The 15,991-nt window shown below is 44.2% G+C and overlaps 1 protein-coding gene across 1 annotated transcript in view; it reads right to left on the reverse strand.

Annotated features, from left to right (window-relative positions):
• Positions 1-1,609: 1,609 nt before the first annotated feature.
• LOC144692763 (ubiquitin-conjugating enzyme E2 U-like) overlaps positions 1,610-15,991 on the reverse strand; it is a 61,180-nt gene continuing 46,798 nt past the window's right edge. The window contains exons 10-11 of the mRNA XM_078561843.1: positions 10,358-10,476; positions 1,610-3,884 (exon numbers count right to left, since the gene is read on the reverse strand). Of these exons, the coding sequence (XP_078417969.1) occupies positions 3,730-3,884; positions 10,358-10,476 (274 nt within the window). The 3' untranslated portion in view covers positions 1,610-3,729. The remainder of the gene's footprint in view (positions 3,885-10,357; positions 10,477-15,991) is intronic.

Consider the following 15,991-nt stretch of genomic DNA (forward strand, 5'->3'; position numbering starts at 1 on the left):
AGAGTGGTGGACACACAAGACACAACATAATAGTAAGGGCACCGACCAGCCCCATGTTAATTGCGCATCCTTCCACACACTGCATTCTGCACTGGGGCCAATGATGATAGCAATTCTGGGTGTGAAGACCACCCTAATATTGAGGAATAGAATGGTAATAACCTCAGAAGGTTCCTTGTTTGCTCCCCCAGGGACATTAAAAACATTTTTTTACTCAATTCTCTTTGGCCCTTTCTGAACCTTGGATTTGTCCTGTTGGTGCAACAGGGTGCTAATCTGACTTTCGCTTCCATGGGGGCAGATGCCTTTGTTGCACACTCCATCTGAGTACATAAATGACCCCCATTCTTGCAATGCGGAATAAGGCCAATGGCATGTTAAAAAAAATGCCCACAATATTTCCTGTCTGCTGTACATCCACCTCTTCGACAGGTTCACAGAATTTCTAGCCCCTAAGGAGGATTATTAATTTTTGTAACTGTTATCAGGGTCTCAGGAAGGGAATGGAATTGGAAATAAGAGTGTGGAGTTTGTGATGGGAGCGAAAGGTGATGGTTTTGGTCTTTTGAAGATTAGCCGGAGGAAATAGCAGCGCACTCAGAAAACCCAGATGTAGAGGAGTGTGTTATTTTTATATAGTACAAATAGAAACAGTAGAATGTTATATGGTATATGGTCATTTCTGATTTATTGGAATCATGAAAAGAAAACAACTGGCCAAGAATAATTAATATACAACTTAAGATTTGATAAGTCATTTCGAGTTTGCTTGATTTGGGGTAGGGAAGGGGAAAAATTTTCAGAATCTTTCAACAGATGTTTTGCTGAGTCGGATAAGATCTGTGATAGGGCGAACAGTATATCGTCTGTGGAAGAAAAGTCTTTTCTCATTCCAGGTACACAATAGCAGCAGGAGATGATTGAATATCTGTTTGCTTTTCCTCTCCATTTAGAAATGCTGAACCAATGTCATAGAGAAGAATAGAGACTAATCAAAGGGAGGGCAACACCAAGCTTAAAGCATCAGCCTTAACCTTTGGCAACATGTTAACACAAATTGGCAATTTTATTCAGAGAAGCCAAGACACTGGTTAATATTGGAAATGAAAACTGACATTAGTGTAGTGTAGGAGGTTTTATGAAGCTGGAATAAGGCTAATTGTTAGGGTAGCACACAAAGTGTTATTCCATTTTAAACACATTTTATCTAGTCTAGGTGCACAGAAGAAAATTATTGCTCTTCTCAAGAGACGACATCTTGATATTTTAATAAAGCACAAAAAATAAAATCCCTACATTATTGTATGGCACCTTACACCAAATTTACATTATGTGCTTTTGTGTTAATCAAACGTCAGTCACATCATTGGTGATTTCACAGCTGCAGAACTTGATACATAGCAGAACATATGACCACTCTCATTGTACATCAATGTAATTTGTATAGCTGAAGGTTTTGAAACATTATTACGAGATCTGATAGAGTGCTGTATGAATGCAACTCATTCCTTTCTATATACTGAATACAGAATATTTGGCTTACTTGAGGAGAGTCTCACAAATTTCTTGCTTGTTATTTTTTCAACGTTTTATATCCATTTTCAGAATATATAATATAGCACTATTTCCCATCTGACTGCCAGGACTACTTCTTGAAATGCATCTATTTTCAGCAATAACAAGTTGATATAATTACAGAATTCACAAAATCTGTCAGAAAGCCATGTGAAAGAACTCATTAGTTGAGTGTTGTGGCACAGTGCTGCAGGCTATGACAGAACTGTAGTTCTCGCTGACCTGATGAAAGCTTTATTTTATTCTTGCACCATCTGCAGCTACTCCCAATGAAGTATTTGGAAGTCATGCTCTGTGACCTGATGTCTCTAATTTTCAACTGTTCCCCTGGAATCAGAGGGATGGCTATAGCTAAATAGTTGATTAATATTTTGTTAATCACCCATATACTTCAATTCTGCTCCCCTTCTCTCATGAAAACAGTGACTTGTTAGGTTACAGTTCCAAAGATACAAGCTGCTTTCCGGCATGATGGATGTAAGGTAAGGCCCAGCATGGGGTACGAATAAGGTAAAACTCTCGCTTGTCTGATCCATCAAAGATTTCTATTTCAAGGATATTACAGGTTATGCATAATAAAACCCTGTCTACACTACATCAGCAAAGTTCATTAACCACAACTCATTCCTGCTACACAAGTGTGACTATTAGGTTTTGGAATTTCAGACTACGGCATCATGGTGTAATATCACAGATTTGGATATTGATAATCTGATAAGGGAAAGGATAATCAATGGCTTTTTCTTTAATGCAGATGAAGTGCATCCTTTCTACTGGAAAAGATTGGTGATGATTTCCCTCTCCTGGCACCAGGTTGTATTGTGCTACCTCCTCAGGTACTTAAGTGCCTAGAAATCTTGAAGACTGCTGATCAGTGTGTGCATCAGTGTAGGCTTTGGGCAGGTCAAGGTTATTGCTGGCTTACAGAAACACAGTAAAAGAGCAGACCATTCAATCCTTCAAGTCTGGTCTGTCATTCAATTCAGTTCAATCAGGGCTCAATTTCATTCATCCATATTTGTTTAATTTCACTTAATATCTTTACCCAACATAAATCAACCAATCTCAGTTTTAAAAATTTCAACTGACTCAGCTTCTACAGCCTTTTTGGTACAAGAGATCCAGATTTCTGCATGTGTGAAAATATACTTCCTGAAATCACTCCTAAATCACCTAGATCTATTTTAAGATTATGTACTCCTGTTCTGGAGCTTCCTCCGGAGGAAATTGTTTCTTTGTACATATCTTATTGAATCCTTTAACTACTTTATCACCACACAAAGGAGTATAAATCTGACCTAACGATGTAACCTTTTAAGTTCTGATATTGTGCTGGTGAATCTGAGACATACACCTTTCCAAGCCAACACATCTTCTCTGAGGTTGGGTATAAAAAAACTGAATGCATGAGGGGGAATCTTTGGTAGCCATTTTTAGAAGTCATGGTTCAAAGCAAGGTCTCTGTCTCATTTTCCTTGCTAGGTCACTTACCCCATCAAAAAATGGATGACTTTATTAAGGAAAATCCATGTTGAAAGGCAAGTACAAGTAAATTTTCAAATTTGCCTTTATGATGAAAGGACGAGACAGATAGACAGGAAGTATTTGTTTCCAGTAGTTGAGGTTTCAAGAACAAGGGGCCAAGACACAAGATTAAATGTACAAGATTTAGGACAGAAGGCATGAAGAGAAACCTCCATGGTTAAGATCTGGTAGCTCAGCAGAGATCAGAAATTAAACATGGAACTATTTGGACTTTATGACTGAGTTACATACTAACTCTACAACTAGAGCACCAGAGATGTGAACTGAAATATTTTCACTGGAGAAAATGAAGATCGAGAAAATAAATGAGCCTGGTCATCATACCATCATTTTTCATGGTATTGAGAGGCCTGGAATTGCTTTGAGCAATATCTGAGTGGGAAAGTGTCAATAGTAGTGAAAACAAAAACAAGCAGAAATTATATTCAGCAATGCAGGCATCCTTACTTTAAAATATTAATAACATTTATTTCACAATCAGGAAATAAAGATATGTTCCAGGACAGTGATTTTTGAATATTATTTGAGGAACTCAGTTATTGCAACATTGAATTAATTTAACTACAGGTTTGTGGGCCATAAAGGAGTTGAATGCTGGGATCTTTTTCCTTAATTATCTTCCAGCTCATCTAAATTGAGTCCAGCAGTCCAGTCAATTAAATTGTCTACTTCCTTGTTTGACGCTTCCTCCTCTTGTGTACACGTGTTGGGTCGCATTGTCTTGATGCTTGTTGGCAGATTCAGGGTTATTGAAGTTGAATCTTCTATAGTAAAGCAAATAGCACAATACACCAATGTGTGTATGAAATATAACCATGCAGAGTTCAATAATCTGACACTCAGAAGCTTTACACTTGATTATCTTCCACAGTCTGAACAAATTTTGGAGCTCTTATTTTAGGTTTTCCTTCTAAATTTTTTTCCTTCTTTCTGGAAAGTTCGGACTGTCGCTGGCAACAACTAAACATGAACTATGATCTTCATATTTGAACTAAAACAGTAGATGCTGTCAGTCTGAAGAGCATCAGTATCAAACCTGATTCCATCCTCAGGACGTATACACAGACACACTTTCCAGTAGGAATGCTGAGTTTAGTTATAGTGGCCAGAATTTTCCAACCCCCAACCCCCGTGGTGGGGCCGATGAACCATTGGCCAGGATTTTCCATGCCCGCTGGCTTCGGGTGTGTTCGGTGGTGTGAGCTGACAATATGGTGAGAAAGCCAAAAATTGGTTTCACGATGTTGTGAAACCAGCTTGCGATTGTCCCGTCTGCCTGCCAATGGTGGGCCGCGTTTCCTGCCGTCGGACGTCAGGAACCTCATTGTAATACACCAGCATATTATTACAAGGCCAGACTGCCGGAATTGTACCCTGCCCACCAGCTGGATCATCCGCCCATGTTTCATAACAGCACATAAAAGGTGTGCAATTGATGGGCTGCACTTTGAGGGGAACTTGGAGGTGAATACCCAGTAATGTTGTGGAGCATTCGCCCGGGTCGCCTGCTGGACTTCAAGGCTGAGGCACATTGGGGGCCAGGGGAGGGGGAGGGGGGGGGGTGGGGGAGGGGGAGGGGGGGGGGGTGGAGTGGTGGCAAGGCCTGCCCTGCGGTTGAAGGTAGTGCACAAGCATGTGCGGGGTTGGAGGGGGTGATGGGCGAGGGAAGCGGCCATCCATTAGGGAAACCTTGTATAAAGCGACCATTCCTCTGCAGCTGAGACAGTTCAGGCGCAGCCACATTGATATGATTGGAGTTGGGCCTCTAGCTTCTCTGCCCACTCAAGCAACGCAGAAGCATCAAAGAGCCACCAAGTGCTCCAGAGCTTTTCACCCCTCAGACACAGACTGCAAACTAATAAGTGTTTTAGTGGACTGCAGAACAGTTGGATGACTGGGCACGTTCAATCTCTTCGCTAAAGCTGGCCGTGGCGCAGTCACTGGTGGAGGCGCTCACAGTCCCTTGCAATGTTATAATCCCAGTTTGGACCAGTCTGCCCCACGGTTCAAACTAACAGTGCAGCCATGCAGCATGCGTTAGGAGAATGCCTGCGCCTAAGCTAAGAGCACAGCATGCAGTCCAATGGGCAAAGCTGCCGCCAATCAGTCAAGTGGAGTGGAGTGGGGCAGAGTTTCGGGCAGCCATGCAGTGCGCCAATCTCTATCCATCTAAAAGGTGGCCAAGCACTCTCCGGATGCATTAAGGGGCCTTCAGCCTTAACAGGTTCTTAGTACACCTATGCATCTCTCTCTTTCATCCTGCAGGAGGAGTATATCAGGATTGTGGAGCCTGATGACCTAGCTCTACACCTCGTAGCATACAGAGAGAGTGAAGACGACTGAGAAGAGAGGAACTGAGGCGCCTGGCTCCACAGAGGGAGGAGCAGCACACTCTGGAACAATGGGGGCTAGGGCTCCTGCACACACCGCTGAAGAGCCACAGCGAGCTGTCACTGGTTGGCGCCTAGTTAGACCCAGGGTCTATAGACGCCGCCTTTCATTCCTGCAGATGACCGAGAACCAGTGTCCCTGAAGACTCCGCATGTCTAGGGAAATAGTCTGTCATATCTTCCAACTACTGCAGGATTTGGCGCCACAAGGACATGAAAGGCATCCACTTCCAGTAGCCCTGAAAGTGACTGGGGTGCTCAATTTCTATACCAGTGACCCTTTTCAGGGCTCCACTGGTGACCTCTGTGGGATATCACAAGCCTCCACCCACAAATGTATCCATGAGGTCACGGATGCCATCCTTGCGAGGGCACACAACTTCGCCCGGGAGCAGGACAGCCAGGATGCAAGAGCAATTGGATTTCCCCAGATCCTGTGTTTCCCACAGGTGCAGGGTGACATTGGCTGCGCTCACGTGGCGCTCACATCTCTGTCGTAACACACGGTCAACTACATCAACCAGAGGGGTTCCATTCACTGAATGCGCAACTGACGTGCAATCACCACAAACATATAATGAGGCTCATGCTGCAATTCGCAACTCGGTGAAGAAAACCATTGGGGTGCTGAAAATGAGGTTCCGGTGCCTGGACCGGTCTGGTGGAGCCCTGCAATACAGTCCACAGAGAGTGCCATGCATCATCGTCATCTGCTGTGTCCTTTACAACCTGGCGCTGCAATGGGGAGAGGAGATGGAGGTCTCCTCCAATGAGTAGGGCACCGATGAGGTTGAGGGTGAGGAGGTCCTCGAAGGTGACGATGATGGGATGAGGCCCTTGCACTGGCCAGACAAGGCAGACATGCCTCAGGAGGCCCTGATAGCTGTTAGATTTGTGGAGGAGGATGACAACATGCAGTGAGGAAACACAATAGGTCCTCACATTGCACCTATGAATGTTTGACTCCAGTCTGGCTTACGGCAACATGCATACCCTCTGTGATAATGCTCCTGTCATGGAGATGCAGTGCAGACCCTAATAGTTGCTTGATTGCAGGATGATGATGATGACATGCAGTGAGGACACTCCTCATAGGCTCTGAGAATGTCTGACTCCTGTCTGGCCGAGGGCAGCTTGCTTATGCTCTGTGATCAGGGTCATATCATAGAGACACAGCCATGAATCTATAAAATTATCTGATCCTTTGTCCGCCTACAGCACCTGACCCCTTCACTACAGATGCTTAAGAGATGGGGGCCAGCCCCACCTGAAGGGTGCTGAGAGCACACAGAGAAAATGACGGAACTCTGTGGCGCCTGCCCACTACATTCTGGCAGCAATGACAAGCACCATTGAGGTGTAGGCATCAGTAATGTTTCCAGGGAGTGTGAAGCCAGACCATCACTTTGGTCTGAAGGCTGCACAAAGCACAGGGAAGAGGCCCTGGACTGAGACACCTGCTTTTATCTTGTGCAGAAATGTTTCACATCTGAGTGACAAGAACACTGCTCATCAGAACAAGGAGCCATAGACAAGGAGACATTCTTGGGAGTTTATTAACAATACTAAACAGTATGCACAGGTGATTTACACCTGTGCCCAGGTTGTGTAGCTACATCTTGTTAACTTTCTTAACCCTGCCGCTACATCTTGGTGCTTCTTGGCCATCCACAGTGGAGGTAGAGGCAGCCTGCTGATTGCTATGTCCTGTCTGTGATGACCTTGGCAGGCGTCCTCTGGAGGGCCCCAGTCTGCTTTCAGGGTCCTGCTGTGTGGCAGTGGCACCCTCGTCAGCTTGTGGAGCTGGAGCTGCTGATGTCATAGGGAGAGGGGATTTGGATGGGCCGGACATTCCCGGAGTCACCTGGATGGATGGCCCTGGGGGTTTACACCTGCTGATCCTCCTCCCTATGGGTGCCCAAGGGTCCCTGACTGGTTCCTTGAGAAGGGATAGCTGGAGTGAGATCGAGCTGCCCCACATCCCTCTCACATACACACTGTTGGAGGCCAACTATGGCATCAGCGATGGAGTTCAGCTCGTGCAGCAGTGCAGGAGCGATATCTTGGACCAAGGTCTCTATGGCAGCCACCATCCTACCAGTGTTGACCTTGGTACATTGGCATGCTGGCACTATCACCTCAGACTGAAGGCAGATGGACTCCTCCATTGTGCCTTTCAATCGGAGGAGTGCAGCGGTCATCCCTTCCTGATGTTCCCGAGCTTGCCTCTGCAACTCCAGCAACCTTGACATGACCGATCCCAGAGGCTCGTCATCTGACTTGGACTCAGCAAATTTCTGGCCTCCAGCAGTCCTCCGAGTGCCAGTCACCTGGGAAGTCCCTGCCGCCGCCTGCTGTGGATCAGACAGTGCGATGTGCTCACCAGATTGTGATCCCGAGGCTACTGTAAAGCTAGGTCCCACTAAGGTGTGTGTCTCTGCGTTGGTAGAGGGTGAAGGTGTGCGCTGTGAGAAGACTTCAAGGAGGGTGCCTCCAGATTCCTCTTCAGAAGTTTCTTCAGGGCTTGATTGGAGGCCCTGGGTTGTGGACTCCATCAGTTGTTTCCCAGATGTGCCTGTGGAAGCAAGGGGAGATAATTAGTGCCTGGCAGTGGCTTGTGAAACAGGACACATCAGTCACAGCATGGTTGTCTGGTGGATGTTACACTGCTGGATCCTCACTTGGTAGAACACCGCCGACCTTACTGTCAGCACAGGAGTGGTCCAGATGCTCGCTGGCCGCTGGATGGCTCTGTTTTCAAAGTCCATGAGGATCTTGATTTCAGATGTTCCTCCACTGGTCTGTGACCTGTCCAACCTGTTGTGTGCCAGCTTGTCCTGCATGAATAGAGATGGAGAGTGTAAGCAGGACACCTGCCAGGTCAGATGATAAGTATGCCTGGCATGTGTGGGTGGTGGTGAGTGAATGGGATGAGGGCAATGAAGGTGTGCGTGAGAGTGTGAATGGTGATGTCCCTTGAACTGGCAGTGAGCGAGGGCCCTGAGGGTGTGTGATGAGTTTGTGAGTGAGCTGAGAGTGATGAGAAGAGTGACTTACCCTAGCGGAACAGAGGAGATCATTCATCCTCTTGCGGCACTGGGTGGCTGTCCTCTTTTAAAGGGTGTCGATGCTGACCACCACCGCCACCACCTCCCAAGCTGGATTAGGGAGATTGCTCTGCCTATCCTGCGGCCAGGGTAGAGGACATCATGGCGGGCCTCCACGGCTTCCAAATGGCGTTCCAGTGACGTAAGATTAAACCTCGGGGCTGCAGTCTTTTTACCTTTCGTGGACATCTTCCCTGCAGTAGTCCTGGGCTGGAAGCACCGAGGTGCATGCGTGCGGCTGGACTTTAAATATAGTGCCTGGTGTGATGAAGCGGCGTGGTGGGTGAATGAGAGCACACTTGCCATGGAAACAGTGTGTATCCCGGGAAAGCATAATTAATGTGGTGAGTTTGGGACGATACGGCGTGAAAAGCCGCCATTTATTCCATTTAACGCAAATCTGGGACGATTCCGCCCATTGAAATCTCCATTCACATCGGTGGGACCAGGAGCTCCAGCAGCGTGAAGAGCTGGAAAATTCTGGCCAGTGTCCTTACTACTGCTCTGGCTGATAGCAATTAACTCAGCATAAACTGGAAATCAAATCACTGAGACAGATTCGGGTGATTCAGTGCCATACTTGGCAATGGACCCACAGGGAGCTTACGTTTTGTACAATTGCACTGGCTTTTTATGCCCCCCCTGGGAATGGGCTGACAGGCAGGGGGGTAGTGCAAAATTGGGTGAGAGGGCAGGGGTTGCCATGCCCATCACCTACCCACGTCTGCAGCTATTTTACCAGTGGCGAATGGCGAGTGACCGACTGGTCCTTGGACCAACTGACACCTTTTCCTGCTGCCGCTGGTATTTTGCTAGTGGCAGGGGTACCCATGCCACATGGCAAAGCAGATAGATAAACCATGGCGGCCTGGTGTGGGCTTGGAGGTTGAGGTCTCCTGTTCAGAGGAAAAGCCCACTCCCGCTTGAACTCCACCTCCTGCTCTCACTATCACAGCCCCGGCCCAATCACTGAGGTCTGCCGACTGACCCTGACAAGGCTGCCTCACTTACCTAAAGTCAGGCTTCATCATTGGCTCCTTCTCGGAAATTGACTATAGTCCCAGCAGTAGCCACTGTTGCTGGTGCTGCTGGGATGAGAGAGCTGTCGGCCATCTGATTGGCTGACAGGCTCTTCGAGGTGGGACATCCTCCACACGGGAGGGCAGAAGCCACTATGTAAGGCAATTAACTGCCCTGACAACTGTAAGGAGGCAGGCTCGCCCCTGATTTTTGAACTGGTGGGCAGGGCCAATGTCTCTGCATAAAATCCAGCCCATTTTTACTGACTTCACTCATGAAATTAGAGGAGTTCCTGATTCAAATGATATCTAGTAACTCCTGCTGTAGGCCTGAATACTGTTCATATTGGGTTCAGTTATGAGGCTCAGTGGGTTGACCAAGCTACCAGCAGCCCCTTTTAAAAATAGGCTGTCACAAGCAGAGCGGCTAACTGGACAAAATATTGCAGGTCTGCAAGCTCTTTGGAAAGACTCTGCAGCATGAATCAGTGCCTTCAAAAAAAAATGGGAAGGACCTTGTGGAATTGGGTAGGAAATTCATCCCATTACTGAGAGACAATATATATCTTCTCACCTAAGGGTCTAGCACCGTAGATGGGCTACAGCGGTTCAAGGAGGCTGATCATCACCGCCTTCTTGGGGGCAATTAGGGATAGACAACAAACGCTGGCCTAACCAGTGAAACCAACATCTCATGAAAGGATATATTAAAAAAAATTACCTAAGGATTTATCCATAATGTAACTCTTCTTCATGCGGTTGATTCGTGCCAATTTCTGGTCCAATGTCACTCGAGTTTTCCTTTCTTTCCCAAATACTCCATACATCACATCATTGAACCTGCGCACAACATGACACACTGTTTGTATCTCGCAGTTAGTGTATCACTCAAGTTGTTCACTGTGATTATAAATTACTGGCATCTATCTTCAAAGGAAACATTATTTTTTTTTAGTCAGTGAAAAGCCAACAACAGGGACAAGTGCCACAGTGCTATGTTAAGGCATCTGGCTGCAAAGATAGACCGGAGTAACATATCTGACAAGTCTGTCTGCAGTCAGTTGTCTTGACTGATATCTTTCTTGCAACAATCCCATTATAACGTTCAGTATTTAACTGTGCTTGTTTTAGAATTAGTTAGCCTCCATTTATATGTTGGTCCTTTGTTTAGAGGCAACACTGTAATATTGATGAAACTGTGAACATACCCAGGGAGGCAGAAAACACCACCTACAAGATGGCTATATTCCTGTTTCTGGGAGAAATATTGTTTTGTTCTAGTTGCATTATGCTTTTCACATTGATTTCTTCAACAAATTATCCTCTGGCAGAGGAGAAAATTTGCAGGCACAATGGCAAAGCCACAAACCCAACCTTAGAAAACCTATGCGTATCCAAATCTTGCACTTGTGGATTTTTTTTTTTTGTTGCTGCCAGACTCTGAATTCCCTTTCCAGCAGAGTAAAGCAGTGTAAATTCAGAACACAGCAAGTGGTTCAATATTATAAATGAGTAATCGCATGTGTTTCTGCCTGCTGAAGAAAGACAGGAGCAAATAGCAAGAAACCAAGCACTCAAAACCAAGAGGTAGTAATAGAGAACAGAGAGTGAGCAGGATTGAGAAACTGAAAGGGCAGTTAGACAGACAGTCATAAAAAGAGGAACGAAACAAGTGGGGAGCTGTAGCAGATCGAAATGAAAAGAGAGAACTGTGAAAGATAGATACATAAGAAGGCAGGCAAGGGGGAGAGAGAAGGAGAGAAGGTGAGAGAGAGTAAGAAAAGACAGAACCATAGCAAAGAGCTGGTCTGTAGTCCTAGTTGATTATACACATTGTCTGCCCTCCCACAAAACCCTTTTAGTAAAGACAGTCGAAGTAGCAATATTAAAATCTGCAAACATTAGAAGCAAATAGCAGCTGACAAACATCTTAAAATAGCTACCATGACAACCGAGGAAGCAGAAGAAATCGGTACACCAATGCAATTTATACACAAATTTTGAAGGACTCTGCTTTTATTTATTTGTAATATGAACATTTGAATTTGAAAATCCTGTTTCATCTAAGTAAGCTTCTAGTGCATAATATCGGCTGACAATAATGTAATCATTTCTTGTAGACTTAGAACATCAGCTGTATGAAAATACTAATTTCTGTTCCACTCTATTGCCTCAGGGGGTAAATGGCCCCACAATTCTGGGGATTGAGGATAGTGGAGAGAGGGAGGATTGGGCAAGTCTGCCTTGCCTTCCCTCTATATTAAAGAGACATTTGAGGATGTATGCAGCAATTCCATCCATTATGACAAAGGCCAATAGGAATCTCATCAGAGGGTGTTGATTAGCTTTTTAAATATTAGGAGAATCTGATCAAATTAAATTATGTCCCTTTTCACCACTTTTATTTTCTTCCTGATTGTCAGATGGGGGGTTCTAAAGTGCACAGGCCGCTCACCACAATTATGTCGATGATCCTGTATCTGGGATTTGGGACACGGTCTGTGTTTCATCTGTATCTAACCTCATGGGTGGCTGGGAGTTCTAGTCCATCACAGTGCTACCAACTGAGTGGGATGTCTAGAATTTGGGTCTTCTGTATTGCATTATTGAGTTATGTGGGCCAGGAAGTCCCATGCTTGATCAATGGCTTGTGTTATGCAGGGAAAAAGCAATCATGGATCTTGATCCTGATCCTTAGCCAGTAAGTCCTGCTGAAAATATATATGGTTGAAAAGGAAAAAAGGAAGACAGTATCGGGCTTGGCTCTCTGGTCAACCACACATTGGCACATTAAAACTTGATAGTATTTTCTAAAAATTAAACAAGGAAAGTATTTCTTTCTCCTTCATTACTTGTTTTTCACTTTACCTATAACATGCATCATTACCTACCAAGCTGGCGGGGAGGGCTAGGGTTCCTGACATCTATCCATTATGATTGTGTTATAAAATATATTAAATATTTTGTATAACATATGTATGAACAGAGTTGTTACCTGAATTTTCTGTTTACTTGGTTAATTAACTGACCATAATCCTGGAAGAAGACCCATAGTAATAAACTGATTCTGCTGAACTCCAATTAGCCTGGTGAAATTCCACAGTATAGAGAGTGACAAGTAACTCAGTAGTTTGCTAAAACAGGTTTTGTAAGTAAGCCTGTCTCCTCTGGATCTTAAAAACAAAAAGCTAAAAGCTACTGCGGATGCTGGAAATCCAAAACAAAAACAGAATTACCTGGAAAAACTCAGCATCGGTGGAGAAGAAATCAGTTAACGTTTCGAGTCTTCATGACCCTTCAGCAGAACTGAAGCATAGTTAGGAGAAAGGTGAAATATAAGCTGGTTTAAGGTGGGGGGGCGGGGGGAGAGAGAAGTTGAGGGTGTGGTGATTGTGGAGATAAGCAAGCAGTGATAGGAGCAGATAATCAAAAGATAATCAAAGCGGTCGCCCAGTTTGCGTTTGGTCAACTGGGCGACCGCTTTGCAGAACACCTGCGGTCTGTCCGCAAGAAAGACCCAAACCTCCCTGTCGCTTGCCATTTTAACACTCCACCCTGTTCTCTTGCCCACATGTCTGTCCTTGGCTTGCTGCATTGTTCCAGTGAAGCCCAACGCAAACTGGATGAACAGCACCTCATCTTCCGACTAGGCACTTTACAGCCTTCCGGGTTGAATATTGAATTCAACAACTTTAGATCTTAAACTCCCCCTCCCCCCATCCCCGCCCCGTTTCTCCCCCCTCCCTTTTTTTTTCAATAATTTATATAGATTCTTCTTTTCCCACCTATTTCCATTATTTTTAAATCTAAAACTAAAACTTTGTTAGTCTTTCCACCCCACCCCTACTAGAGCTGTACCTTGAGTGTCCTGTCTTCCATTCTTAATTAGCACATTTCTTAGACAATATCACCACCTTCAACACCTCTTTGATCCTTTTGTCTGTGACATCTTTTGATTATCTGCTCCTATCACTGCTTGCTTATCTCCACAATCACCACACCCTCAACTTCTCTCTCCCCCCGCCCCCCCACCTTAAACCAGCTTATATTTCACCTTTCTCCTAACTATGCTTCAGTTCTGCCGAAGGGTCATGAAGACTCGAAACGTTAACTGATTTCTTCTCCACCGATGCTGCCAGACCTGCTGAGTTTTTCCAGGTAATTCTCCCTCTGGATCTTAGCCTTGCAAGCTTCACACTAGGTAAATTCTATGCCAAGACACAAAGAATATTCATTCATTGTCAATTGCTTTGCAAATGGGTTTGGTTAGCCTTTCTAATTGGTTACCATGTTCATTCTAGCGTCAATGCTTTTTCCCCTGTCAGACAGAGACTGGGAGGCTATATCAATATTTCATAGCAGCACTTGTTTTATATAGAGATGCATTTATTCTTAAGTTTCAGAAAAGGCTTATTTAAATCCAATAGTATGACATTATGTAGTGTTACAGAATTATTGTAATTGCATCACCCCTTTCCATATACTAATTACTTTTTCTAAGGGGGTGTTGGCTGTAAACCACAACTGTCCAATTAAATTCATTCACAGCCCATCACAAATTTAATATCTTCTTCATAAAGAAACTTACCACTGTTCCATATTTAAAAGGTCAGTACAATATCTACAAAAGGAGGTATTTGAAATTTACCCTTATTTATCTCATTTATTTTGGTTTGAGTTTCTCTCAAGTCTGATACTGATGTACAATTTGCTGGTCTGAATCCTCATTAATTCACTATGTGGCTGATGCAATTATTCTTTACTAGGTCTATAATCTTTTTATGTTCATCTGATACAGAATGAGTGTGTTATGTTTTATATAATATTTATATTGCAGCTGAGTTGCTATCTTATTCAAGTCCAGTGTGTTAATATTTAATGCACTATTATTTAACTACGTGCTATTATCCAACTAGTCAATCTCCCATGGTTCTGTTCAATAGATGCATTTGTTTCTTCTACAAAGGGTATCTCTGCTTCCCACTATGTTTCTTTCTGATTGCAAATACAATTTGCGTTTATATAGCACCTTTAACATAGTAAAATGCCCCAAAACATTTCACGGGAATTGAACAGGTTGAACAGAAACTGACTCTAAGCCAAAGAAGGTGCCGTTAGACCTGGTGACCAAAGATTTGGTCCAAGGGGTAGATTTTAAGCAGTGCCTTAAATAAGAAGAGTGAGGTGAAGAGATCTACGGAGACAATTCCAGAGCTTAAGACCTAGTCAACTGAAGGCACAGCTGCCAATGGGGGTAAATGCAAAGGCAAATGTGTAAGAGGTCAGAGTTGGAAGAACATGGATATCTGAGAGCTTTGTAGAGATGGAGGAAGTTACAGAGATGGAGATTATAAATGGACTTGAAAACAGGGATGAGAGTTTTAAAATCATGGCATTAGACTGGGAGTCATTGCAGGCCGATGAGCTCAATCATTTCGTCTTCCTTTCATTTTGGCTCTATTCCCGATAACTAATTTTTCTAATGCTGGGAAAGTCTCCTACCATCTCAGCTCTCAAGGAACTAACACTTTTATTTTTGGTCTTCAGTGGGAAGGAAAACAGTCTTGCTTGTTCCTATAAGATAAACTTCTGAACTGCCATTTTCCCTATTCATCATCACTTCCAAGGGTACTGATCCTTACAGGCTTTTTTCCTACTGTATCTTCCATTTGCTATTTTATACTAAAATGAACACAATCACTGGATGTATTCCTCAAGGTGTGATCACTGATATTTGATTCTGTGGATGTTACATTTGATCATGAGGCAAGCTCACAATTCAGTACATAACCAAGTTGGATACAAAGACAACTGAAAAAGTAAGTAAGAGGGGCAAAAAGAATGTATGAGGATAGATTAGTGGGCAACATGAAAGAGAACCCTTTAAAAACGTAGAAATAGTTTAAAAGGGTTGTCAAAGAGGGGCTGGGGCTGATTAGGGACCAAAGGGGAGGTCTTCTTGCAGAGGCAGAGGGCATGGCTGTGTTACTGAGTACTATGCACCAGTCCTCACTAATGGAAGATGATACTACCAATGTCACAGCAAAAAAAAGATGAAAGTAAAGAAATGGATGCCATAAAAATAGATTAAAAAGCATGCAGCACTAAAAGTAGAAGTATCACCCTGTCCAGATGGAATGTATCCAAGGTTGCTGAGAGAAGCAAAGGCAGAAATTGGGGAGCCTCTGACCACAATCTTCCAAGCCTCCCTAAATATGGGGTGGTTCCAGAGAACTGGAGAATTGCATATGTTACACTCCTATTCAAGAAAGCAGAGAAGGATAAGCCCAGCAACTGCAGTCCAGTCAGCTTAACATATGCAATAGCTTTGCTGCCTAATTAGTGCACCCACGCT

This window comes from Cetorhinus maximus, chromosome 17 (assembly GCF_964194155.1).
Source record: "Cetorhinus maximus chromosome 17, sCetMax3.hap1.1, whole genome shotgun sequence".
NCBI classification, from domain to species: domain Eukaryota; kingdom Metazoa; phylum Chordata; class Chondrichthyes; order Lamniformes; family Cetorhinidae; genus Cetorhinus; species Cetorhinus maximus.